At 54.4% G+C, this 24,867-nt stretch overlaps 1 protein-coding gene across 1 annotated transcript in view; it reads right to left on the bottom strand.

Moving 5' to 3' along the window:
• Nucleotides 1–24,867, bottom strand: part of Ap3d1 (adaptor related protein complex 3 subunit delta 1) — a 35,141-nt gene that overhangs the window by 4,464 nt on the left and 5,810 nt on the right. Inside the window, exons 2-23 of the mRNA XM_028771531.1 lie at nucleotides 21,468–21,563; nucleotides 19,712–19,792; nucleotides 18,905–18,985; nucleotides 16,829–16,936; nucleotides 15,884–16,013; nucleotides 12,419–12,558; nucleotides 12,257–12,330; nucleotides 11,677–11,726; nucleotides 10,308–10,357; nucleotides 9,848–9,896; nucleotides 8,606–8,751; nucleotides 7,943–8,322; nucleotides 6,607–6,838; nucleotides 5,485–5,630; nucleotides 4,876–5,017; nucleotides 4,381–4,452; nucleotides 3,583–3,658; nucleotides 3,305–3,492; nucleotides 2,899–2,972; nucleotides 2,126–2,291; nucleotides 1,074–1,157; nucleotides 618–725 (exon numbers count right to left, since the gene is read on the bottom strand). Of these exons, the coding sequence (XP_028627364.1) occupies nucleotides 618–725; nucleotides 1,074–1,157; nucleotides 2,126–2,291; nucleotides 2,899–2,972; nucleotides 3,305–3,492; nucleotides 3,583–3,658; nucleotides 4,381–4,452; nucleotides 4,876–5,017; nucleotides 5,485–5,630; nucleotides 6,607–6,838; nucleotides 7,943–8,322; nucleotides 8,606–8,751; nucleotides 9,848–9,896; nucleotides 10,308–10,357; nucleotides 11,677–11,726; nucleotides 12,257–12,330; nucleotides 12,419–12,558; nucleotides 15,884–16,013; nucleotides 16,829–16,936; nucleotides 18,905–18,985; nucleotides 19,712–19,792; nucleotides 21,468–21,563 (2,673 nt within the window). The remainder of the gene's footprint in view (nucleotides 1–617; nucleotides 726–1,073; nucleotides 1,158–2,125; nucleotides 2,292–2,898; nucleotides 2,973–3,304; nucleotides 3,493–3,582; nucleotides 3,659–4,380; nucleotides 4,453–4,875; nucleotides 5,018–5,484; nucleotides 5,631–6,606; nucleotides 6,839–7,942; nucleotides 8,323–8,605; nucleotides 8,752–9,847; nucleotides 9,897–10,307; nucleotides 10,358–11,676; nucleotides 11,727–12,256; nucleotides 12,331–12,418; nucleotides 12,559–15,883; nucleotides 16,014–16,828; nucleotides 16,937–18,904; nucleotides 18,986–19,711; nucleotides 19,793–21,467; nucleotides 21,564–24,867) is intronic.

Genomic DNA, 24,867 nt, shown 5'->3' with positions numbered 1-24,867 from the left:
CAGTGGTGGCACACGTCTTTAATCCCAGCACTTAGGAGGCAGAGACAGGCGGATTTCTGAGTTCAAGAGTTCGAGGCTAGCCTGGTCTACAGAGTGAGTTCCAGGACAGCCAGGGCTACACAGAGAAACCCTGTCTCAAAAAACAAACAAACAAACAAACAAACAAACAAACAAAAGAATGTCCTCAATGAGAGGCAGATGTCAGAGGCCACTCTGTGGGACTCCATGACAAGCACTGTCCAGAACAGGGACATCCAAAGACAGCAAGTCAATTCGAAATGACTGGTTTAGGAGGGTATGTGGCAGACTGCTTACAAGTTGAGGCTCTCTTCTAGGGTGATGGAAGGTTCTGAAAAGAGATGGTGTCCTGGTGTGCAACACTGAAGCACTAGGTCCCTCTCAGAGGCCAAAGCATAGGACTGTAGCTCCCTCCTAAGGACACCACTGCTCTGACCCTGTGAGCACACCTACTGTCCTGATCACTGCTGATCCTGTGAGCATGCCTACTGTCCTGATCACTGCTGACCCTGTGAGCATGCCTACTGTCCTGGGGTTCAAGCACAGGCTTGCCAGGGGCCCACTGTCACAGAGTGGGGGTGGCTTGTCTCGTGCCTCACCCTTTCTTGGTCATGATCCACGTTGTCCTCCTCGTCCTGGGGTTCTTCCCCTTTGAGAACCTCACATTCATCCTTAGGGGGGACGACAATGCTCGCAGCGAGTTCTTCCTGCAGTCAGGAAGGTCAGGGTCAGTTTTCGGGGAGAGGTGAAGTGGTACTGGTACTCCTGAAGGTTCAGGGGTTCCAGCAGTAAGGGAACCCTGAATCTTACTTAACCAGTGCTGTTCCCACTTGAGGACTGGGGACATTCTCCAAGGGCAACCTTGGGGACAAATGCCCTGCTGGCTACCCCTCTGTGTCATTGAGCCCTGTCAGGCAGAGAGTTCCACAAGACAGCAGACACAGACCACCAAGTACAGAAGGCCAGCCCACCAGGCTGGACTACAATGGCACTTGTGTGTGGCTCTAGGGGAATGTACAGGTGAGACCCTGAGGACACATGGAGCAGGCACTCACCGTGGATGGGACAGGAATGGGGGCAGCAGCAGCAGCAGCAGGTGGTGGTGGGGTGGTGGACAGCCAGAAGTCTAAGTCCTCACCCTAAAGCCACAAGAAGAACACTTCTGGTGAAGACAGGGAGTGCCAGGAGCAAGGGCTGCCAAGTGGCCACTCTCACCTCCCCAGCACAGGCCAGGCCTGAGCGCTGTGCAGCAGCCCTGGAGCGTCCCGGCTGTGCTCCCACAGGTGCTTGGTTGCACCACAGTGACCAGCCATGCGGAGGACAGCTAATGACTGGAGGGGCAAAGCAGCAGGGCTGAGCTGGAGGAGTGTGTATGTGCTTTGAGACAAGTTCTCACAGGCTGGCCTACAGGTCAGGGCAATTTTTCTTCAACAGTCTACTGAGTACTCGGGTCTGTGAACTGGGCAGGGGGTATAGCCTGGGAAGTCGACCAAACCCCAACCAACCTCACACACTGAGCTGGACCTCAGAGGCTTCGGTGGGGTCCTGGGCTTGATCCCTAACTCGAGAAATAAAACGTGTTTTAGCCAGGCCTGTTATCTCACCCACGCAGGAGGCCAAGGCAGGAGGAGTGCAAACTCAAGGTCAGCTTGAAGACCTAGTGACATCTATTCTCAAATGCAGCGTCAAGGGCGCCTGAGAGCCCAGCGTAGTGAACATGTCTTTAATCCCAACACTTGAGAGGCATAGTTCTCTGTGGATTTCAGTCTAACCTGGTCTACACAGTGAGTTCCAGGATAGCTGAAACTATATAGTGAGGCTCTGTCTCAAAACAAACAAAACAAGTGTGTGTGTGTGCGTGTGCGTGTGTGTGTGTGTGTGCTCGTGCGCCTGTGTGAAGGGGGAGCTGGAAGGGGAGGGGGCTGCGATCAAATGTAAAGTGAATAAACTAATGGAAAAAGGAGCCCAGGGATGTGGCGGAGTGAGTGCCCACCCAGCGTGTGCACAGGGTCTCAGCACGCACCCCACTGCCCCCAGCTTGTAGAAGCCTAGCCTGCAGATAGCACTGACTCACAACCCACTTGCAGCTCGAGCCCCAGGCGCGCACCTTCTTGTCCTTTCTCTCTCTCTCTCTCTCTTTGGGCTTCTTCTCTTTCTTCTTGGGCTTCTTGCTCTTCTTCTCTAGCCGAGGCACACCCTCCTTCTCTGGTGACTTCACTGTCTCCGCATTTCTATGTTTCTGGATAGGCAGCTTCTCACTGTCAGCCAAGGGTCTTGGGAGAGAAGGGGATGTAGGGTCACCGGGCTGAGCTGCGACCACCCCTTGGGCAGCTGGTCCTATGACTCCTGAGGCTCCAGCAAGTGCCCACGACAGCCAAGGTGCCAGGAGTCCAGACCCTGCATTCTGCCCAGTGCCCCAGTGTTCCCTCTGTCTTTTTTTGTACATTACAGCGTATGTCCACGCTCATGTGGGAGGTGGGTGTACACATTGGTGCACACATGTCTATGATCACAAGGAGGACAGAGGTCAAGGTCAGATGTTTTTCAGTCACTCTCCACTTTATCTTGAGACGGAGTCTCTTACTGAACCTGGAGCTTCCTCATTCGGCCAGGCTGGCAGCCAATGAGCTCCAGGGACCATTCAGTGCCTTAGCTGCTAGGGTTGGGTCTCAGTGAGTGCTGAGAAGTAAACTCAGGTCCTCACGGTCACACAGTAGGCCCACGCTGAACCACCACCACAGCACACAGCACTCACCCACCTCTGAATGTCCCCAAGCCCATGGACCTTAGGCTAAAGACTCTCGGCACCCCAGGAATGGAGACCTACCACCCCAGGCAGGCACAAGCCCACTCAGCAGTCTGTTCCTCACCCTCACTTACTTGTCCAGGTCAATGTCCAGTGCCCTGTAGGGGTCATTGGGGTCTTTGTCATCCTCATCACTAGGCAGAGCATTCTAAGGGAACGGAGGGGTTAGGGGTCAGTCAACTAGCAACCATGGGCCCTATTGGAGGCTCCTGTCCCTTCTGCTCCAAATAACAGCAGTCCAGACAGTCACACCCAAACCCACACGTGGGTGTCCTGGGCTGTGGCTCAGTCTGAGAGCACAGCCTTCAGTGGCACACATAGCTGGGCTGCCGGCTCAGAGTGGAGTAAAACACTGTCCACCATGGAGGCCTTGGGCAATAGGTCAGCATGTGGCTGTCTGCACACGGCGAGCCTCCCCTTTTAGGGACACACAGACAAGCCTGTTGTAACCAAGGCTAAAAGAGCTGGGAAGGGACTAACCTCTGGCATCTCCTCAGTGATGATGTCCACACGCTGGGCGGGGGCGATGTCCTCATCGCTCTCCGTGGGCAGGGAGCTGTGGCGACGCTTGCCTTTCTCCTTCTTCTTCCTTTTCTTGTCCTTCTCCAGCCGCTGTCGGTGTCGCCGCTGCTCCTCCAGCCTTACATACTGGTCTGACATGGGCATACCTGTGGGGAACGTCAACGGCCACACTTTAGGGACACCGAGAACCCCATCATGTCCTCCTGACCATGAGCTTAGAGCCGGGAGACACTTGCCTGGGACTTTCAGAGGCACTGAGAGGTCGATCTGTACCACAGGAATGTGCTCCACGCCTGGTGCATCCTGGTATCGCTGAAGGAGGAGCACAGGGGTCAGTGAACCTAAGGGACTCAGGAGGCAGGGCGAAGGGACCTGAGAGTAAGGCTCCAAATGCGGCCTGGGAGCACTGCCCAGAAGCTGCAGGCTCTACAGACAAGAGCAGCACCTTGGAACGTGACATCATAGGCTACAAGGAAGCAGGGCTAACTGTGACCTTGGTACAGTACAGTCAGACCCAAATCTATGCATGAGTCTTTTCTCTTCCTTCCTTCCTTGGACACAGGGATTTCGGGCTTGCTTAAAACTACGTCGCCAAGGTCAATGGTAATAGAAAATTCCATCTCTACTTCCTGAGTGCTGAGATGAGCACGCTTGGTCGATATGGTGCTGTGGATGGGACCCAAGGTTCATCCATGCTGCACAAGGGCTCTCCCCGATACCACTGTAGGGTCTGCTCACAAAAGCTGAAACCTCCCAGGGACATGAGGATCTGATAGGCCAGGTAGCTGCCCATGTGGAACCAGCACTTCCCGTGGGTACAACAAGCCAGCTGGGTAGAGTACCTTCATTGCCCCTGGGACCTCATCTGGACCATTCAGGGCTCTCCATCAAGGCCTGGACGCAGCACAGCCCTGCTCAGCTACAGCTGGGACTACACAGACACAGCCCGCCTCCCCTGCACTGTGTAATTACATTACTCTCTTAGGGCTTCAGCGTGGCAACTGGTGAGGGGATGGCTCCAGGCCGCCACTTGCCTTCTGCGGGGATGGGGAACTCTTGATGTAGAAAGGATTGTTGGCTTGCTCTTGCTTCCGGGCCTCTCGCCGCTGTAGGGGAGAAGAGTCCACATAAGCATGTGTCTCAGAGACATGCTCGTCCAGTTCCCAAGGCCCCAGGTGGGCAGGGAGAGGTCACAGTAGGAACTGTGAGGACAACCTCCAAGGGCAGAGCTCATGGGTGGGCAGACCACCTGAGGTTCCTGTCTCCTGGGAACAGAAATGGCCTGGGTCTGCCCACTCTGCACCTCAGAAGCCTACTCTGCTGTTCCTGCTAAGTGTCCAAAAAGGGGAGTTCATGGGCGATGGGGGGCTGCTCTAGACAAGAGGACAAGACAAAAGTCAAAGGTCCTCTGTCGTCTGTGTCACGGGCCCCAGATGCCCCTAAGCCTGACAATTAGCTAGTTCCTCTGTGCACAGCTTCCAGCCCAGGCTTGTGCCCTGTGCTGGGGGCTACTGCCATGGCATGCTCACCCGGGCCAGCTCCTCCTCGTCCTCTTCAGGCTGCCGGCGCCGAGTGTGCCTTGGCTCTTCTTCATGGAAGACGGCCTTGGGTCTCTCATCCTCAGACTCGCTGTCTGAAGGAGGCTCGTTGATCCAGGCATCAAGGTCTAGGCTGGAAGTACAGAGGGGATCACATGGTGTCCTTGTCTCCTCTGTCGTTGTCCTACCATGACCACTGCAAGCAATAATCCTTGGCAGAAGGCCACTGTCCATCTGAGACATCTTTCCACACCAGTACCCCAGGGATCAAGCAACCCGGGATGCCACAGCCCCCGACAGAAGACACAGAGATGGAAAGGTAGGAAGCCTGGGAGGGAACAACAGAACAGGAAAATGGAGGAACCATGGAATCTGGCAGAATCCTGGCAAATAAGGGTCCTCCTAGAGGACCAGGGACCAGGGGTGCAACAGTCCCAGGATGGAGTGAGTGAGCAAGGGCAGCCTCCAGCTGTTCAGTCCCGGGGCCATTTCTTGTCTCCCTGGCTGATGGAAGGTTATGGGGTGTGAAAGCCCTTTTCTAATTTCCTAGATCCATTTCAGTGGTGCCAGCCATCTCTCTTCTGCATCCCCAATCCTCACCCTTCAGGCACGGGGACCTTCTTCTGGGCCTTGGGGGCCACAGGGTTCAGTTCACCGGCAAACAAGGCGCTCACTTCCTCAGCCACCGGCACACCTTTTGCTTGCAGCTTCTGTACATGCTTGACCAGTTGCAGGATGCAAGATGCCTAGGAGAGCAGCAGCCAAGAGTGGGTGCCTGTCCAGAGCCCCTCAGCCAGGTATCTGAGCACCGAGTGCTGGTCCCTGGCCTCTCCCCATGTACATCTGCTACAGACCTAGTTCTGCCTGTGACCATATCAGAGCAGGAGACACAGGCCTCAACAGGGTCTGAACAGGAGGGAGCTGAGCTCTACCTCTGCACAGACACAGCTGTCCTAGGCAGCCCTCGCTACCTTGCTGCACAATCAATCCCAGCAAACATCATGGTGGGGCTCAGTATGGGTTCTCACTTCCCCCAGGGCTCAGCCTGGGACAGTTCAACCATAGACGAATCACCACCAGAAGCATCCCCAGAGACCTAGCAGAAGCCATATGGCACCTGGTTCAGTGACAGCCTATATGATAGCCACAGGGTGCCAAAAGCAGCCTTGGCCACTGGGCCCCAATACTCAGGTGTTAGCCCAGGACCTTGGCCACTGTGACTCAGTGACAGAGCACATGCCAGACACACACAAGTACCTGGTTCAAGACCTACACTAGAAAAGACAAAGGTGGCCCCAAACGAGCTCTCCCATGACAGCAGCGACAGCAGCGACAGCAGCAGCAGAGCCCTGGCTCCTCCTACCCAGGCTCAGGTCCATTCAGGCCCAGTCCCTGCTCACTGACCCCAAGCCCCAGGTGGGCAGAGCTAAAATAAAAACTCCAACAACCGCTTTGGAAAAAAGAAGAAAAATCTCTCTCGTCTCCTGGCTCTGCTGGGGACAAGGACCTGAAAGGGGGCCAAGGCTGTCTCCAGCGTGTCCCTGGTAACGCCACTGGAGTTCGAGGTGCTGTGCAGGGAGCTGTGGGACCTTTAGGAGTCACCTGGCTGGAGGACCTCTGGGGTGTGGGTAGGCATCCTTGTACTACTGCCTGACACGTGCCAGCCCTGGATGTGCCCACAGGGCAAGAGCTGTGAGCAGAATCCCCAGTTTGCAGCCTTACCCGCTCCTGCACCTCCAGGTCAGCGCTCTGCACAAACTGCGGCAGCCGCTCCACCAGTAGCTGAGTGACCTCCTGCGCGGCCTCAGTGTCGGCGGCCTGCTCCTTCTGCTGCAGGATGGACGCGTACAGCTTTACCACGTTCTGCACATACACAGCCTGGATGTGGCCGGGCAGTGTGGTGACCTTGGGCCGCAGCATGGCCTCCAGGGTTTGCTGGGGTGCCTGTAGGTGCCTGGGGGACAGACGGGCTGCATGACGCGACTGCGCATACCCACAGGCCCATCTTCCAAGTATGTCAGGCCAGGCAACATGGGAGCTAGGCTACTCAGCTAAGGAGCACCTGCTCTCACTGAGCATAAGCCGGAAACCAAGAACCATGAATCCCACACAGGGACACTGTTTAACAAATGATAGCAAAGATGAGACTGCCTGTAGTCGACACAGAGGGCAGAGGACTTGTGTGACCTACACGGCTGACTGGCTGTCACCTATTTGTTCCTGGTAATAAGCATTTGCCTGATATAAACGAGACCCTGGGTTCAATTTCGTTTGTTTGTTTTGTTTTATGTTTTTCGAGACAAGGTTTCTCTGTGTAGCCCTGGCTGTCCTGGAACTCACTCTGTAGACCAGGCTGGCCTCGAACTCAGAAATCCGCCTGCCTCTGCCTCCCAAGTGTTGGGATTAAAGGCATGCACCACCACCGCCCGGCCCTGGGTTCAATTTCTAGCACCACAGAAACTGCACATTCATCAGTAACTCCTCCTGGCATCCATGTGTGGTGCTGCCCTGTGTGGTTCAAAGAGGAGGCTCCCACTGGGTCCTCAAAGGGCAACTTATACACAGCCTCCATGGGCTGAGCTCTGGGGCAAGGGAGGTGCTGGGCAAATTTTGTGGTTTTTCCAGAGACATGTGCTCCTCAGGAGATTTCTGTGACAGACTGAGTTTACCATTTGACAACAAATCCACAACTGTTTTGTCACATGTCCTCTGGGCAGGTGTGTGAGATGGAATAGAGATGCTGTAGCCATCCCAGCCTATCCACCTAAACAGTCCTGCAGCCTGGTGTGACGCACTCACTATCAGCACTGTATGCTGAGGTCTGGCTCTGAGGGTGGCAACTTGCCCAGCTTGGAAGTCACCTGAAGCAGAGCTGAGCTGCTTCATGGTCTAGAGGGCACCTTCTCCACAGCCAGTGTGACCCAAACTGACCAAGCCACTCCATGGAAGGACACAGGCAATCATTTGGGCAGAGCTGCCCAGAAGTGACCATCGTCAGGCACAGGGTCTGCCTACATGTCCCCCCACCAGGCTACCTCCGAGGGCTGCACTGACTCACTCCGAGAACTCCCCGCAGATCCAGGCAGCAGCATAGAGCACCTCGCAGATACCGTTGCGTTGGGTGCTGCTGGCTACCAGGTGGGCACTGTCAAGCAGCGCAGACATCTGGGACACAGCAAATTTGCGAATGGCCTTGACCCGGATGGCCACGTCCAGCATCTGTGCAGCGATGAGGTGGCCATGGCGGGTGCCCTCCAATCTTGTCAGCTCCACGAGGATGCTGATATACCACTCGAAGTTGGTGATGTGCTGGTAGTTGGACTGGCTACAGATGTCGATGATCTTGGTGAGCAGCTCGTCACGATAGGTGGTGCCCTCGGCCTTGTCCACATGGGTCATGAGCTTCTTCACAATCTCCATCAGGTTCTTCTTGGACACCTGTGGGAGCACAGGCCGATGCGGCCAGCCATGAACGCTGACAGCCAAGATGGAACTCAAGAGCCCAAGACGGACAGCTTCCTCTCCAGACAGCAGAATTGTATCAGACCAAGGGAGAGTGACAGAAATGCTGGTATTGGGTACCCAGTCCCATTCTCTATAGCCGGGACAGGTGCCATCGGCGGAATGCAGCAGGCTCAGGCTGCTGTCCCAGCCTGGGTAGTGGTGACCCAAGTACTAAAGCTTCACAGCCCCATCCTGGCCACAGGGATACCTAACATACCATCCCATAGAGCAGATCAAGGGCGCGCAGGCGGATGGACTCATCCTTGTCATCCAGGCATTGCAGGATCAAGTCCTTGTGGGACTGCACAGACTTTGGGTGTGTCTTCAGGATTTTAGACATGGCCAGCAGCCCCAGGTACTTTACTGTGAAGACCAAGTGACCATTAGCTCGGAGACAGCAAGTGGAACACCATGATCCATGGGTGCATCGGGGAGGGTGGCGCCATCTCCAGCCACTGTGGCCTTAGCTGGTGCTGCCTGCAGCTGATGGCCCCTTTTGTGAGCCCCACCTCAACCCAAGAAGCCCAGGTAGAGGCCGTGTACCCCAGCCTCTCACAGCATGGTCTACACACACCGCCTTCTGGAAACTGGAGGAACAGGACTGCAAATCCAGCTCCAGAGCTTTCTAAGCCTCCTGTCTGCAAAGGCACTGGCCTTCCCACACACACGATTATGAAAGACAAAAACTTACAAATAACTTAAAAATAAGTATATTTAAAAAAGAAAAAAAAAGAGGCACCACCCTGCTGGAGCTAGTGTTATACACCTTTTATCCCAGCACTTAGGAGGCAGAGGCAGGTGGATCTCTGGGATCAGGTGAGTTTAGGCCAGCCTAGTCTACAGAGTGAGTTCCAGGACAGCCAAAAAAGGAAAGGAAAAAAAATAAAGAAAAGAACTCCAATGATGGTATCTGAGGACCCTGCCCACAAGCTCTAAGGCCACTGCTAGACCAAGCGAGAGTGGCTGCTGGCCCAGTGCAGGCCTCGAGAAAAGTGAAGGGAGATGGCAGCAGGAGCCACAGATGACACCTGTGCACCCAAAGCCTCACTTGTGTCACCCACCAACAGGTGGCCCAGAGATGCCCCTCAGCAGCATGGAGCCGGGAGCTTCCGAGACACTGCCGTGTGAAGCGGGGATGGGAGCCCTGGGCTCTGAGGAAGTCTGTCAGGCCTGGCTCTAGGGCAACAACTGGAACATGCAGACAACAGCCTGCCACTTGGTCTGGTCAGAAGCAGGCGACACTGACACAGCACCCATTTTGGAGCAGGTTTAAGCAGAGAACAGTGTGGGGACATAAGGCAGCAGTGGGCTACGTAAGTGCTACCACTGCATCCACAAAGCTGTCTGCCCAGCTGGGCTGGCACGAGGAGAGCAGAAGGAGAGGACCCGGGACCATGTGCCTCTAGGTGTGAGATCTGAGTCCCAGGCGTGAGAGCCGGTGAAGGCGGCAGTGACTTACGGTTCTGGTCGGAGTCTTCTATCAGTATCCTCAACTTCTGAACGCACAGCTGAGAGGAGGAAAGCCACACTGGTCTGCACCCACCACTATGCCCAGCAGCAGACCACCAGCCCTGACCAAGGGCATGCATCTGGGGACAGGGAGGCCACGGGACTGCGGCCTTTGCTCTGGGGACCCCGCTCAGCATGACTGAGTGGATCGGCAGGCACCAGTGAGGACAGGGACTGGGGGCACGGAGTGTCCACTGCAGCTGCCCGGACAGACTGACTGGGCCACAGGGCAGGTGCAAGTATAGTGGAGAAAGGAGGTGTTTGTGGGAGGGCTGGGGCTAGAGGACTCCCTTCACATTTGAGACGGGAGATGACCACCACCATCATTTCCAATCTGGCTGAGGAGCCCTGGCCCGGTGCCCACGAGCCCTGCCTGTGCTAACCCACACAGGCCCCAGAGACGGACGCACCTGGATGCTGGCGCTGTGGTTGGGCATCCCAGAAGACAGTGAGATGAGCACTGGGGTACATGGAGGTGGAGGTTAGTGCCCCTGGCCTGGGTTAGATACCGACACCCTACTGACCCATCCCACCAACAGCAGGCTTGAGGCTGCATGTTCAAAAGGCATATGGACAGGCTGAAGCCAGGGGGTCTGGCCTGGGTCTCCCATCCTCCCTAACAGGAATGGCTCTTAGACCTATAGCACTGGTACCAAAGACAGGACCACACAGCTCCTAGTCCTCTCTGGGATCTGGGGTGCAGACCTGTACTGGGCACAGTAGGCTGGAGACCCCTCAAGAACCCTGAATGCTCATGGTTTCAGGGAGCCCTGAGATGACACACTCCACACATCATAGGCTATGGCGGATACAGAATGAGCTCAGTCCCAGGGAGGGGCCCAGAAGCCCCCACCTGCTCTTCCTGTGGCTGACAGCTAGGTCCTGTCCCTGGGGTACAGCTGCAAGGATAGCCATACAACCTGGGAACTCCCCTGTGATCACTGCGGCCTTAAGACCTTATCTAAGAGATCATACCTTCAAGGTCCCTTCCTTCTTCCCGTTCCCTCTGCCCAGGCAGGACAGCAGGGGAGGAAGGCCATGTTCAATCACAAGCCCAAGAGTGCTGGGCCCACTTTCTAACTCTCTACATGTGTTGTGTTTGCATGTGCATGTGTGGGAAGACGAAAGTCAAGAGAGCAGGCCTCCTCTTCAGTCCTTCCCACCTGGTTTTTTTGAGGCAGGGTCTCCCACTAATCCTGGAACTCACTGACTGGTGAAGTGGATGCCAGTAAAGTTCCAGGGATCTGCTTCTCTGCTTCCCTGGCACTAGGGTTACAGAGCCTAGCCAGGACCTTTGACATGCGTGCTGTATACTGCCCTCACTTCTCTGTGCCTGCAAAGTAACCACGCTGCTGTCTCTCAGCTCTGGTCCTCCGTATCTGTGGGGGAAATGACTATCTAAACTCAGGTCTGCTGGGGGAGCATGGAGGAGGCCTGGAAAATGACATGTTGCCTGCAAAACAGACACCTGTGGGTCCTGGCCTCTGTGCCCAAGTTGGGGGATAACCTCTCAAATAAGCAAAGGGGCCTGAGGAAGGGCTGAGAACTGAGCCACGCAGAAACCTTCCACCAGCACTGCAGAGAAGTTCAGCGAGCTGTCTTATCCAGGGAACGCTCTGGGTCCCAGTGAGGCTTCTCAGCACGCTCCAGCAGAGGAAGCTGAACCCTCTCCCAGCCCAGCAGCAGCCAAAGAGCTGTGTTGAGGCCAGTGCCCTCCTACCCGGCTGTTGACTCCACCCCCAGCCGGTGCCCTCCTAGCAGGGCACTTAGCACACTCACCAGCAATAACGGTGTTCACACACTCGTACAGCAGGGACATGGCAGAGGTGCTGAGAGAAAGGGAGAAATGAGGACCCAGCCCCAGTGTCACACACAGACAAGGTCACACTGCTGGGCTCCATGGAGCGGCACCACTGCCACCCTTCTCAAGCCCAGCACAATGCTCACTGTGCCCCTCTCAGGTAGGGGACGCAGCCCAACACTGACTACTCCACTCCCAACCCTGTCCCTGTGTGTGCCACGATGGCCTGCAGCTCCTCTGGAGGATCAGCTCAAAGGGACATGGCACAGCTCTGGGGGCCCAGGATGCTAAAGGACGATATGAATGCGGGGCTCGGTGTAAGTACAGGTGCAAGCTGACTGAACTGGGTGTAGTGGTGCACACTTAAAATCTCAGCTCCCAGGGGATTTTCGTGAATTCCAGGCAGGTCTGGGCTACAAAGCAAAATATGCCTCAAGAAAATGAAACAGACTAAACAGGGTAGCCTCAGTTAGTGAGACAGGAGGGTACTGTGGACAGGGGGCGTGTCAGAGTGGCACCAATGCCCCTGCTCAGGGTTGGCAGCCAAGGAGTAGCTACCTGTGAATGAGGTTGGTGAGAGGTTCAATCAGCTTCTTGCCCAGCCTGGGCTCCAGGGGAGTCAGGGCACCGAACTATAGGAACAAGGGTGGTGTGGTCACCAGGACGCCTGAGAGCATGGACTCAAGGCCAGCACACACGCAGCCGTCCTTCAGCACCCACCAGCTTGATGATCTTGATGAGGACCCAGTTGTTGGTGGAAGATGTCATGAGCTTGAAAAACAGCGGGGCCAGAGACAGGTAGTTCTTAGGGTTGCGGCGCGCCAGCTCACAGATGACATTAACAGCTGCAGACTGTACCCCTGAGGACCAAGAGAGGTCCACATCAGCAAAGAGTGGGACATTCTACTACCAAGGTGGCATCTCCACTAACAAGGGCATCCACCCGTTTACAGGGACTGTCCCCATCCATAACATCCATAAAACGGAACAGGACATCTCCATCATAGCAAAGGAGGCTTCCCCATCTACCGGGCACATACCCTGGACAACGAGAACATGTGGACAGGGCTGTGGAGGCCCAAGGACACACTGGAGACGGTCACCATGCACACGGCCAGCTAGAACCCCAGTCATGTGGCACAGTCAACAGTTCCTGGACTGCTCTGAACAGGGGGAAGCTGCGGAAACACTCTTCCTGCTTAGTATGGACATGATTTCCTATAACCTGCCACTTTTAAGATTTATTTTTGTGAGCATTTGTTGGCATGTACACCCATGTAGCACGTGTGCAGAGCCTGGAGAGCAGAAAAGGTGTCAGGTCCCCTGGAGCTGGAGTTATAAATGGCTGTGGACCATCACATGGGTGCTGAGAACTGAACCTGGGTCCTCTGCAAGAGTAGCCAGGGCTCTAACCACTGAGCCGTCTCCAGCCGTACCTCTCTAATTTCTTAAGACTGGGTACTGATGAAGGAGACTCCTCACTCGTGTAGGCATTCTTAGGTTGCCCCTGCTCAAGTGAGCAACTCCAGTCAACTCTCAGCCTCTTAAAGCAGACCTGAGTGGTATAGGGGCATCTGCAACCCTGTTGGGTCTTCTTTCTTCTACCATTCCCCACCCTCTCCCCACCCTTTCCACCCCAGCACTAGACAGGGGAGAAAAAAAGGACAGAGGGAAAGGGGACATTGTTATTGTTAGTCTACATCCTGATTAGGGACACGGCGTTCCTTGGAAGAAGTTTGATATTCGCTGTCAGGATATCTAATTTTTTCTTCTTGTTTCTTCTTTATAAGAAACAGAGACCAGTAACAACCAACCAACAACCCACCCCTCCTTTCGGGGCCTGTGATGTATATGCTCAACCCAGGGAGTGGCACTATTAGGAGGTATGGCCTTGTTGGAGTGTGTGTGTCACTGTGGGTGTGGGCTTTAAGACCCTCATCCTAGCTGCCTGGACGCCAGCATTCTGCTAGCAGCCTTGAGATGAAGATGTAGAACTCTCATCAGGAGATCTAGAGCTCCTGCACCACACCTGCCTGGATGGCGCCATGTTCCTGCCTTGAGGAAAATGCACTGCACCTCAACCTGTAGGCCAGCCCCAATTAAATGTTGTTCTTAAAGAGCTGCCTTGGTCGTGGTGTCTGCTCACAGCAGCAAAATCCTAACTAAGACAGGGTCCTAGCATTTATATAGCCTCCGAAAAATCCCCAGAATTCCAAACATCATATAATCTCAGAAACTATCTGTGGCTGGTAAAACCACTCTTCTGCTAAAGCACGAGGCAAATCACAGTCAGCTGGTACGGAGAGTCCAGAAGCGTCCTACATCCTACACCTGGGATTCAAACAAAGCCATCCTTACCGTGACTCTGTGCACAGTCACTACTGACTAGGACTGTTTCTTTGGTCTGTTCCTGCTGCCCTGGTGTGGGAGGGAACATACTGGACACGGATCACATTTGCTCTCTCAAGGAAAGGTTCCCACAGCCCTGGGCTAACCCGCTCCCTACTGCAGCACTTACGTGCTCACAGAAGCACACACTCATACCAACCATACTGGAACGCTTTAGCCTCCACTGTAAGGAGCCCCCGCACCCCCCCCCCCAGCCTTCCAGGGTGACAGCACTGCTCTGTGCCTCCAGCTCAGGATAACACCAAGAAGACCACCCACAGCATAGAGGGGCTGGAGACAGGGAGGATCAAGGGGCCAACACTTACCCGTTGTCAAACCTGTCCTATCTAGTTAAACTCCACTAAGATCTGCGTCCCCAAGATGGGAGGAACACTTCTTGCCAGCTCAGCAGCTGTACAGGGCAGTGAAGAGCCCCACCTCCATAAGAAGGGGTGCTGCCACGCCCAGCCTCAGTCACTGCTGACTTTTTCTGAGGGTCCCATGGAGCCAGGTCGGCCTTGAACTCCTGACTTTCTGCCTCCACTGGCAGGCATGTGCTACCATGCGGTGCTGATCTCTATGGTACTGGGGATGGGGTCTCGGCTTCCTTCCGTACGTGGCGGATGGGCATTCTACCCACTGAGTGTAGCCCTGGTTTCCACTGTTTCCTGGAACAAGGTCTCAGTCTACAGCCCAGGCCATCCTAACAGTTCTTAGGCATCACTTCGCCAAACCCCCGAGGGATAATGAGCCACCAGGACAACTGGCGCCCGGTCACTTTCCGGCTGGAAACAGCTGAGCTAAATGTCTGCCCACTGAAGGGCAGTGCTCCCTGCAAGCCATGTGGTGCTCTGGGCTTCAAGTCTTCCTCAAGAGGCCAGGAGGGACCTGGTCCAACAGATGACCAGGTCGCAGCTGGAAGGCTGGGAAATATGAGGCTTCAAGGATGAGTCTTTTACTCTGAACACACACCCAGGACCTGTACAAACACTCATGTGCCCCATAAGACACAAGGTGGGTCCCTTGTACCCCAATCTCATGGACCTGATGGCATGCTTTGCCTCCAAGGGCCTATGCTGGGCTGTGTGGCTGCTCTAACACACGATCCGAGGCCACAGAACCTGCTCCACTGGGAAGTGGGCTCCTCTCAGGAGGCCTGGATGTTCCTGTTCTCAGGCCATCATGACATGGTCCCTTACTCATCTCATTCTAGTTCTCCGCCTCATACACAGCCTGAGAGAGTGGGCTTCGACCACAGGCCATATGGATGAGCTACAGCCCATCTCAGGATATTGCTTCCAGAGCACCAAGCAGCACAAGCCCACGAGGGACACAGGCATCAATCTACCTGTGTGTATCACAGAGGGAGGCCCTTATGTGCTCAAATCCTAAATGACCACCACTTTAATCAAATGACATATGCTCCCCAGCCCCTCAGGGCTTCTGGGCTGGATGAACGTAAGGTCTACAGCACCCTACCCTGCTCAGTCAGCTCTGCAGAGGTGGAGATGGTGAGACTGACTGCTCACTGACCACAGCTGCACAGCTCCCAGGGGCCCCTGGGCCCTGCTGACTTCACAGTAAGCTGGCTGTGCTGAACCTGACTGTCCACTCAGACAAGGAACCCTGAGCCATGGGGAGTCTCAACTAACTCTATGTGCTATGGCTTGTGGCTGTCACCCCATCACCAGCACAGATCAAAGGGGATTTGCAGCAGGGACCCATATCTACGTTCCCATCATCCCCCATCTCCCCGTCCTCCCAGGAGCTGGCTGCAGAGAGTTTCCTGTGGCCAACCTGGGTCTGGGTCCTCCAGCTTCTCCTTAAGCCGGGGGAAGGCAGGACGCAGAGACTCGGGGTACTTGAGGAACACTTTGTACATGATTAGCACGGCCTTCTTCCTGATGTACGGCTTCGTGTGAGACATCTGTGGGGACACAAGGGTGACTGGTGACTCACCTGGCCGGCACCCCTGACTCTTCCACACCCTACTCTGTTAGCCCGCCTAGAGCAGACTCTGCTCCGTCCTCTGTATCTGCCTGCCTGAAGAGGCGCTAGCCTCAGGAGCTGCGGTCGCTGTGAAAGCTCATGTGGCTGTAGCGTGTGGCCTGCTCCAGGCACTCAAGCCTCCTCCAGGAGTCTCTGCACTGGCAGTGGGCATGGCAGGCTCCAGGGGGCGCTCCATGCAGACCCTACATGCTCTCTAGCCCACAGAGCTGCTAACTGGAAAGCCTCAAGCTATACTCAGTCTACTCAGTGGGCCACCACAAAGGGGTGGCTGGGCGTGGAGGATCCCAGTGGAGCTCTGTTAACAACAGGTACCTGCTAGATCTGGATGGCCACAATAGGCTCTGTCCCCTCATGGTATTCAACTTTTAGACCACCAGGCAGGGTCCAGAGGACAAACCCAGGTGAAAGCAAGGCTGACTTCTTCTTCTTCTTCTTTTTTTTTAATGTTTTTTGGGACAGGGTTTCTCTTGTAGCCCTGGCTGTCCTGGAACTCACTCTGTAGACCAGGCTGGCCTTGAACTCAGAAATCCACCTGCCTCTGCCTCCCAAGTGATTAAAGGGATTAAAGGCGTACGCCACCACCACCTGACGCAAGGCTGACTTCTGCTCTGCCCCATCTGCCCAGCTACACAGCAGCCACTCTTGAGCCTCTCTGTCTCTTCAGAGGAAGGGCTCAAGACTGGGTTCTTGGCACACCACTGAATAAACAGTGTTGTAGGCACACAAACTCACCAGGGTCATGATGTCATTTGCCAGGTCTCTGGCAAGATCTGGGGTGACAAAACAGGACAGACCAGTCAGTGCCACTCCAGTGTCGTACTGGCTGGGGCTGCTCAGGTCCTGCAAGGGGACAACAGGAGAGTCAGTGGCAGTTCCTCGGGACTATCTGTGTGTCTGTAGCCTCTCAGAACTCCTCTACTGTCATTAAGAACTAGAACACAGGTCAGAGGCAGAGAACACAGAAAGCTCTGTGTGGGAGCCACCAGGTCCCTGGGTTCCTTGGGGACAGAGGCTACTTTGCAAGTCACAACTCCTGGACAAGGACTTCATGGTTCCTGGCAATGCTACATGGACCTTTTCTACTCAGCAACTCCCCCATGATGCTAGGAATAGACTTCTGGCTGTTCTGATCTGAGGTGCTCTGGGCCAATACTGAGTTCATCCTTCTAATGCATAGGGCCTGAGGCAGGAGCCTGAGGCAGCTTCCTCCCAGGGCCCTGACTCCATGCTCTAAAACAGTGCACCTGTTGCTAGAGAATGCGCCCAGTTATGTTGTACACGGAACATGTCAGAGTGCTGGCCTCATGACTATTAGCACAATGTTATGAGCTTTAGGGCCTTCCCCAGGGCTCAAACATCATCAGAACTATCTGTGATCAGCCCTTTGCCCTCAGGGGCCACACTTTGTAGTGCCACCTCCCAAAGGGACAGAAAGGAAAGCAGTGGAATCAATGAAAGCACTGCCTCCCTCCTTAGTAGGAAAGCACATCACAGAGACGACACACAGAGATGACAGGCTGGCCTGGAGCTTGGCCTAGAGAACCCCAGACCTAGATCCCAGGCTGTTCTAGACTACTCAGTGGCTGCAGAGGCCCAGGACATATATGCCTACTGTGTGGCACAGGTCTCAGCTGCACATACACCAGGTCCCAACCAGGACATCTGCAAGTTACTGCTGTCCTAGCAGTAGGACACCTTCTCTTATGGAGCTGAGCTCTTGTGTCTTAGAGAGGAAGGCCTGACTTACAACCCTTACACTGGGCATACAGGCAGCAAGATGATGCTGGGGCCGGAGCCGGCCTCCGCCCGACTCAACCTGCTCACCTCTGTAGTCCACGCCCTTTCTCCTAGAGCCCACATGTCCAACCCTCCCCGAGCCTGGCTGCTTCTCACGAGGCTCCTTTAGAGGGCCCTAAGCACCCAAGCCCTCGCTCTTCTCAAAGGCCAGCTCAGGTATCTGCTCCTCCAAGTAGCTCTGGCTCACCCAGGCCTCCTGCCTGACCCCAGAAGCCAGACACACTGCCCACGTGGTCTGCAGCACAGCACCACTCAGCCCTGCACCGCCCGCCTCACTCTTGCCCTCAGCCGGGCTCTATCTTTACCAGCACCATGAGCCTGCCCATGCTACTGCAGCTCCAGGCTCTTCCACCTGAAGGTGGCCTACAACACACCCCTGCCAGCCCACAGACGCAGTCCTGCCCTTGCTCCAGCATTGGAGAACAGAGGGTGCGCTCTTTAAAGGGGCTGAAACAGAAAGGACAGCCAGCACCCTGCAGTCTTCAACACAAGGGAGGCAGCAGTGGGATGGTGTCAAGGAGGACTTACGCACTCACACTCACATCCTCCCTCCCTCCCTCCCACACTCTGTCCCTCACACTCACACTTACTACCTCACACTAATGCACTCACATTCCCTCACACTCCCTCCCTCCCTCACACTCACACTCCCTCACACTCCCTCCCACACTCACACTCTGTCCCTCATACTCACACTCCCTCTGTCACACTCTCCCTCACTGACCATCTCGAGGCCTGGGAGGCAGCAGGCGGGCAGGAACCTAGTGTGGACAGGGGCAGGCTGTAGCTGCCCTGCCCTGTGTACTGAGCAGGGGAGGGAGGAGGGATGTATCCCAGCCTGAAGCCCTCTAGAGTGGGAAGGCCAATGCTTGCTGAGAGCAGATCTCCCATCTGCTGAGACACAGGGGATATGAGCAGTGACACCGCCTTGAAAAGCTACCCCAGGCAGGTGGGACCCTCAGGTGATCTTCTTGCGGCTCACTTGGGTGGCAGGCAAGCATCAGGGCCTACCTTTCGGATCTGGTTGGTGGTCAGCATGATGACGTCCGTACCTTCGTGGAAGCACTGGGAGGCTGCAAGGTAGCCGACGCGCTGCAGAGTCAACAGCCACAGAGTCAGAGCCACAGCTACCTAAAGCCCCACAAGGAGCACCCGACAAACACCTGGAGACACTGACTGCAGCAGCAGCCGCAGCACCGGACGCCCCTCCCAGCACGTGCAGATAGTTCTAACTTCACTGCTGTATACACATGCCCATGGCTGGGGGCAGGACCCTGGTTCTCACAGTGTACCACTCCATCCCTCAGGGACTTGTTTTAGGGGCTGGGTGCTTTCAGCGTTATGGGACACATACACGGAATAAGACAGGTAACGGGAAAATGTATAAAGGGACCAGCGTGCTCATTTTTGTCAACCAGTGGCTGGGAAATGACCAGTCATGACAATGACCCCACAACCAGGTTATCAGAGCCCTTGTGACAGCAGTGCCGATCAGCCTTAGCCAGGTGTGCTCCAGTCAAAGACCGCCACTGCTGGACACAGTGCAGCCTGTTACTGCAGCACGCGAGGTAAAGACACAAGACTGACATTCAACTCAGTCCACAGCATGGGAGACTGGAAACACAGCGTTAACCCAATGGTGGGTGGTGCGCGCCTTTAATCTCAACACTCAGTAGGCAGAGACAGGTCTCAACACCTCAACAGCAGAACCTCTGGTCAGAGGATGCACCCTCAAGGGCACCCCCACGCTGGAGGAGCCCTCCTCCCTCAGGCCCTGACACAGAGCACACCTGCCTGCTGTGCATCCTGGGTCCTCACCTTGAATGTAAACTTGGAGGCACTCATGACTTCGATGATGTTGAAGGCAGCCCAGCTGATGTCGTACCCAAGCATCTGTAACTGTTAGGGAGAATGGGGACGGGGGTCAGTACTTAGGAGACACTGGGGCAAAGGCTGCAGCCACAACCAGGACATTCACACTGCACGTGGAAGAACAAGACACATTCAGTCCGAACACATAAACGTCATCCATCACAAACCCCTGGGGACTTTTATATCCTCTTTTCAACAAATGGCTCTGACAAAGCTGGAGGTGGTTCAGAGAGAGCTCCTCAGGGGTGGAGCCCCGCCCAGAATCCCCTAGTGAAGGGCTGGGGGCGTGGCTCAGCAGGAGAGTCTTGCTTGGCAAGTGGGAGAGACTGGGTTTCCTATGTAGCACTTAAAAAAATTAGCAAGGAAAAAGACTATGGGCTATCTAAGTCTAAGGGAACAAGTTCACAGAGCAGTAAAAGATGGTGAACATTCACAACAGAGCCGGGCGGTGGTGGCGCACGCCTTTAATCCCAGCACTTGGGAGGCAGAGGCAGGCAGATTGCTGAGTTCGAGGCCAGCCTGGTCTACAGAGTGAGTCCCAGGATTTAAAAAAAAAAAGACAAAAACAACAAACAAACAAACAAACAAACATTCCCAACAGAGAATGTGGGCTATGGCATGAAACCTCAACATCACGGCACACAGCTACGCTTGTCTGTGATCTGAGCACTTGGAAACCTAAAGGAGGAGGACTGAAGAGTCAAACTAACCTAGGTCACACACGCTACAGATGTACACTCAGGCAAAATAGCAATATGCATAAAACAGACCTTTTAGAAAATTAAATAGCCAGGCATAGTAATGCACACCTTTAATCCTAGCACTTGGAAGGCAGAGGCAAGAGGATCTCTGTGAGTTTAAGGCCAGCTTAGTCTACAAACTGAGTTCCAGAACAGTCAGAGCTACACAGAGAAAACTCTCAAAAACCAGGAAAAAAAACCCAAAAAACAAAAAGCAGTGTGAGTGTGAAGAGGTGAGGTGAGCACCTGGTAGAGCACTTGTCTCAAGGGTACCAGGCTCTGAATGCAATCCAAGCACTGTTTAAAAAGCAGGAAGGCTGAGCAGGTAAAGGCACCTACTGCCAAGCCTAAGGAGCTGAGTTCAAGTCCCTCCACTTGAATAACGGAAAGAACCAGGCCCTGAGAGTTACCCTTCATGCAAGCACTGGGACATACTTGCATACACACCAAAGAAAGAAAGAGCTGGCGTACAATTACAAATTAAAGGTTAACATGGTGACACACGTCTATTAATATAGCCCTCAGGAGGCAGAGGCAGGTAAATCTCTGAGTTTTTGTTTTTTTATTTGATCAATCTCTGAGTTTAAGACCAGTCTGGTCTATAGAGTGATTTCCAGGACAACCAGGACCACACAGAGAAACCCTGTCCCAAAGACAAGCGAGATTAAAAAAAAAAAAAAAAAAAAGGGCAAATTTTTCTGCGAAAGAGAGTGAAGTATCCTGGCCACCTCTGTGGCATACTCCAATACTGAGAACCATCTCAGGAGGAATGGAGGCAGAGGGCAATCGCGCTCCCATACACCTGCAGCCAAGAAGGACTGTGCGGAGCCTGAGGCTCCCCCGGGATCCCCAGCGCCCCTCCACATGCCTAGCCTGTACCCACAACAGAAGCAGCAGGCAGGACTACATGGCTGCTGTGCTGCACAGCAGCAGTGTCTGATGGATAGATGGCAGGCACTCACGTAGGTAAGCTTGCAGACGGCATTGGCCTTCACAGCGATGTTGTCCTGCTTCAGCTCCTGTTTGATCTCGTCGATGCACTGGGAGATGTACTTGGCCTGTGTGGAGACAGCAGTGTGAAGTGCAACAATTGCTGTGGCCTGGCTGCTGGCTGTCAGCAGGTGCTCAGGGGGAGGGGGGGGGGGAGGGGGAGGGGGAGGGGAGGGTTTCAGCCAGCCTGGATGCACAGAGACCTGTCGGTTTTCTTCCCCTTCTCTCTGCAGCACTGGGACCTGAACCAGAGCCAGTGCATGCCAGGCAGCAAGCTCTCCTGAGCATTCTCTCTCAGCCCAACTGGGTACCAATTTTCCACTGACAGGAAGTGGCCGTAACAGGAGACTCAGAGGTGGCAAGTGGACACGTGGAGCTGAGAGGGGCCACGGTGACTGCTCCAGGCCTTCGACTGGGTGAAGGTGAACTATTTTGGACCTAGGCAGTGGTGCCAGTCAATGACATTCTACTGGATGGCCCGACCGACGCCCATCTGCTCGCTCTACCCATGCTGCAGGGCCCACTGATCCCGTCCGTCCTACAGGCTGCTCTGCATAACCCATCCGCCACTGCATTCACCTTGGCCTCCCCAACGCAAGCTCAGCAAATCTACCAAACAACTTCGTGGGTCAGACAGGTGGATCCAAGAGAACTGAGGCACGAAGTCCAGAGCCAGCAGGTGTGGGCCTGCCCCACGACTGGGACAAGCACAAATGGAGGCAAGCCAAGCCCCAGGATACCACGAGCAGGGGGAGCTGTTGAGGTATGTCCATACCAAGACATAGAATGACTCCCTCCCACATCAGCTCCCATGTGCCAGGTGCTGTGTGAGGAAGAAGAAGCAGACTTCTTGACAGTGAAAGACAGCTCTTGTCTTGACAGTGAAAAGGGTAGCAACCACCAGACTTTGACAGCAAGTATCGCTGTTCCTCAAATACAGTCCAGAGCTGACCCACAGCTGACACACTCTGGAGATGTCACACCTCAGAGCCCTCCCCAGGCAAGTGTGGACATCAGGCTCTCTCCCAAGCATTTGTGAAGTGGACCTAATAGGATGCTTGTGGGCTCATCACTGCCCAGGGCCGTCTCTAGCACTGAGTCACAATAAAGAGCTACAGCTGTTAACCACCCTGTCGACAAGACATTTTTCTTGGGGGGGGGGGGGGGGGGATGGTTTGTTTTAAGACAGAGTCTCATGTAATCCAGATCACCATGCAATTAGGCCTTGAACTCCTGTGTCCCCCACTCCCACCCCATGACAGGCCTGGGCCATCAAGCTTGACTTATCAGAGTACTTTACTGAATATTTTATGATCTAGACTAAGTCCAATGGAATAAATGTCAAATGTCACCACAACCTGCCTCAAGAGACTAAATGCCACCCAGAGGTCCTCAGGAATGACTTGATCTCGTCAAAGATGCCAGGCTGTTACTGAGAAGAAAATGAACTTCAGGCCAGTCTTCTGTGGAAAGGATGGGCTCTCAGCTGGACATGGAGTGCGCTTGAAGAAGTGAACCAGGTGCCAGCGCAGAGCCCGCCAGGGGTCGGGCAGGACCCAGGAGCTGGGTGTCTCAAGTCCCTGCAACACCCCCTGGTTTTCAGCAGAGAAACATTACTGTCTAAAACACAACCCCAAGTGACTCAACAACCAAGTCTGGTAGGCACACCTATAATCACAGCAAGGGAGGCAAAGGAAGAAGGATGGGCTCAAGTTCAGGCCCAGGGCCAGCCTGTGTGATGTGGTGAGTCCCAGGACAGCATGGACTACACAGCAAACAGCAAAGTCCTTGACTCAAAAAACCATATTAAGGGAAAAAAAGAAAAAGAAATGTTGGGAGCCGCAATCGCCATTACAAGATGGCGGCGACGACTGCTTCCGGGTTCCTCACGGAAGACCTTGATGCTAATGCACATGCGCGTGCCACTCGCACCTCTCATGCTAATTTAGGCTTACGCCAGGGACCAATCCAGATTAGACACGCTATGTTCTGAGCACTGACTGACCATCCAGGATCCAGGGGCTGGGACTTTTTGGACTATATAAGCAGCTGCTTTTCTGCAGTTCGGGGGGGCCCTCTCGCCTGCAACCTGAAAGAGCTGTAATAAACCTTCTGTGTGTCAGAAGAATTCATCGTGTGTGTGTGTGTGTGTGTGTGTGTGTGTGTGTGGCGTCTTCCTTATCAGCGAGGCGGGCGCTACAAAGAAAGAAAGAAAGAAAGAGCTAGGCTGGAGATAGCCCAGTTAAGCAAACTGAGGACATGATTTGTCCCAGCAGCACATGGGCAACCCAAGGGGGGGGGGGGACGAAGGCGGAGCCAGAGGCTTCAGAAGCACATGGACTACCATGGCCTAGCTAGCCTGTCACATCGGCAACAGCAGGGACTGCCTGAGAGCTGACTGCCACATGCACACCACTGCAGGGCAGCCCGTGCGCACCGCTCACCCATTTGCTCATGCAGGGGAGGGCTCTGATCTAAAGTAAGTCACCAAGTGGACTTTTACAGCAACAGCACAGGTGCTGAGCCTTGTGCAACCCCAGGCCCAAGGGAACAGAGAACACAAGAGGGAAACTTTCAGAACAGTGACTCCCAGATTTGGTGAGAGACAAGAAAGAAACTCACACTTCAGCCAGGAGTGGTGAGACACACTCTTAATCCCAGCATTCTGGAGGCAGTGGCAGGTAGATCTCGCTGAGTTCAAACCCAGCCTGGCTACATATTGAATTCCAGAAAAGCCAAGACTACACAAGACCCTACCTTGAAAAAGAAAGCAAACAGCCTGGTGTGATAGTGTACAGATTTAACCCCAGCACATGGGAGGCAGAGGTAGAAGGATCTCTGTGAGTTCGAGGACAGCCTGGTCTACAGAGTGAGTTCCAGGACAGCCAGGGCTACACAGAGAAACCCTGTCCAAAAAAAAAAGAAAAAAAAAGAAAAGAAGGAAGAAAAGAAAGTCACAACTAAAGAAACAGCATGGGGCTGAGACATTCAGCGGATAAGAGGGATAAGCGCTCAGGCTGCTCTTTACAGGACAAGGGTCTGATTCCCAGCACTCACATGGCCATTCACAAAGACTTATTCCAGTTACACAGGATCCAATGTCCTATTCTGGCCTCCGGCAGGCACTACGTACATATGGTACACAAACATGCACTCCTCATCACAACTGTCACGAGACACCAATGTCTCTGCCAGCTACTTCCACACAAGTCTCCCACCCTGCATGTGCCTAAAGAAGGCAGGTTAGTCCTTCCAGCTAGGCATGGTGTCTCTTGCGTTCAACCCAAGCACTCAGAAGCAGGTGTTAGTTTGAGACCAGTATAGTTCACAAAGCAAGTTCCAGACCAGCCAACACTGTGTAGTGACACTCTA

Source organism: Grammomys surdaster, unplaced genomic scaffold (genome assembly GCF_004785775.1).
Source record: "Grammomys surdaster isolate TR1022 unplaced genomic scaffold, NIH_TR_1.0 209, whole genome shotgun sequence".
Lineage (NCBI taxonomy): Eukaryota > Metazoa > Chordata > Mammalia > Rodentia > Muridae > Grammomys > Grammomys surdaster.
The sequence above is the reverse complement of the archived record's forward strand: the minus strand, read 5'-3'. Positions and strand labels throughout refer to the sequence as shown.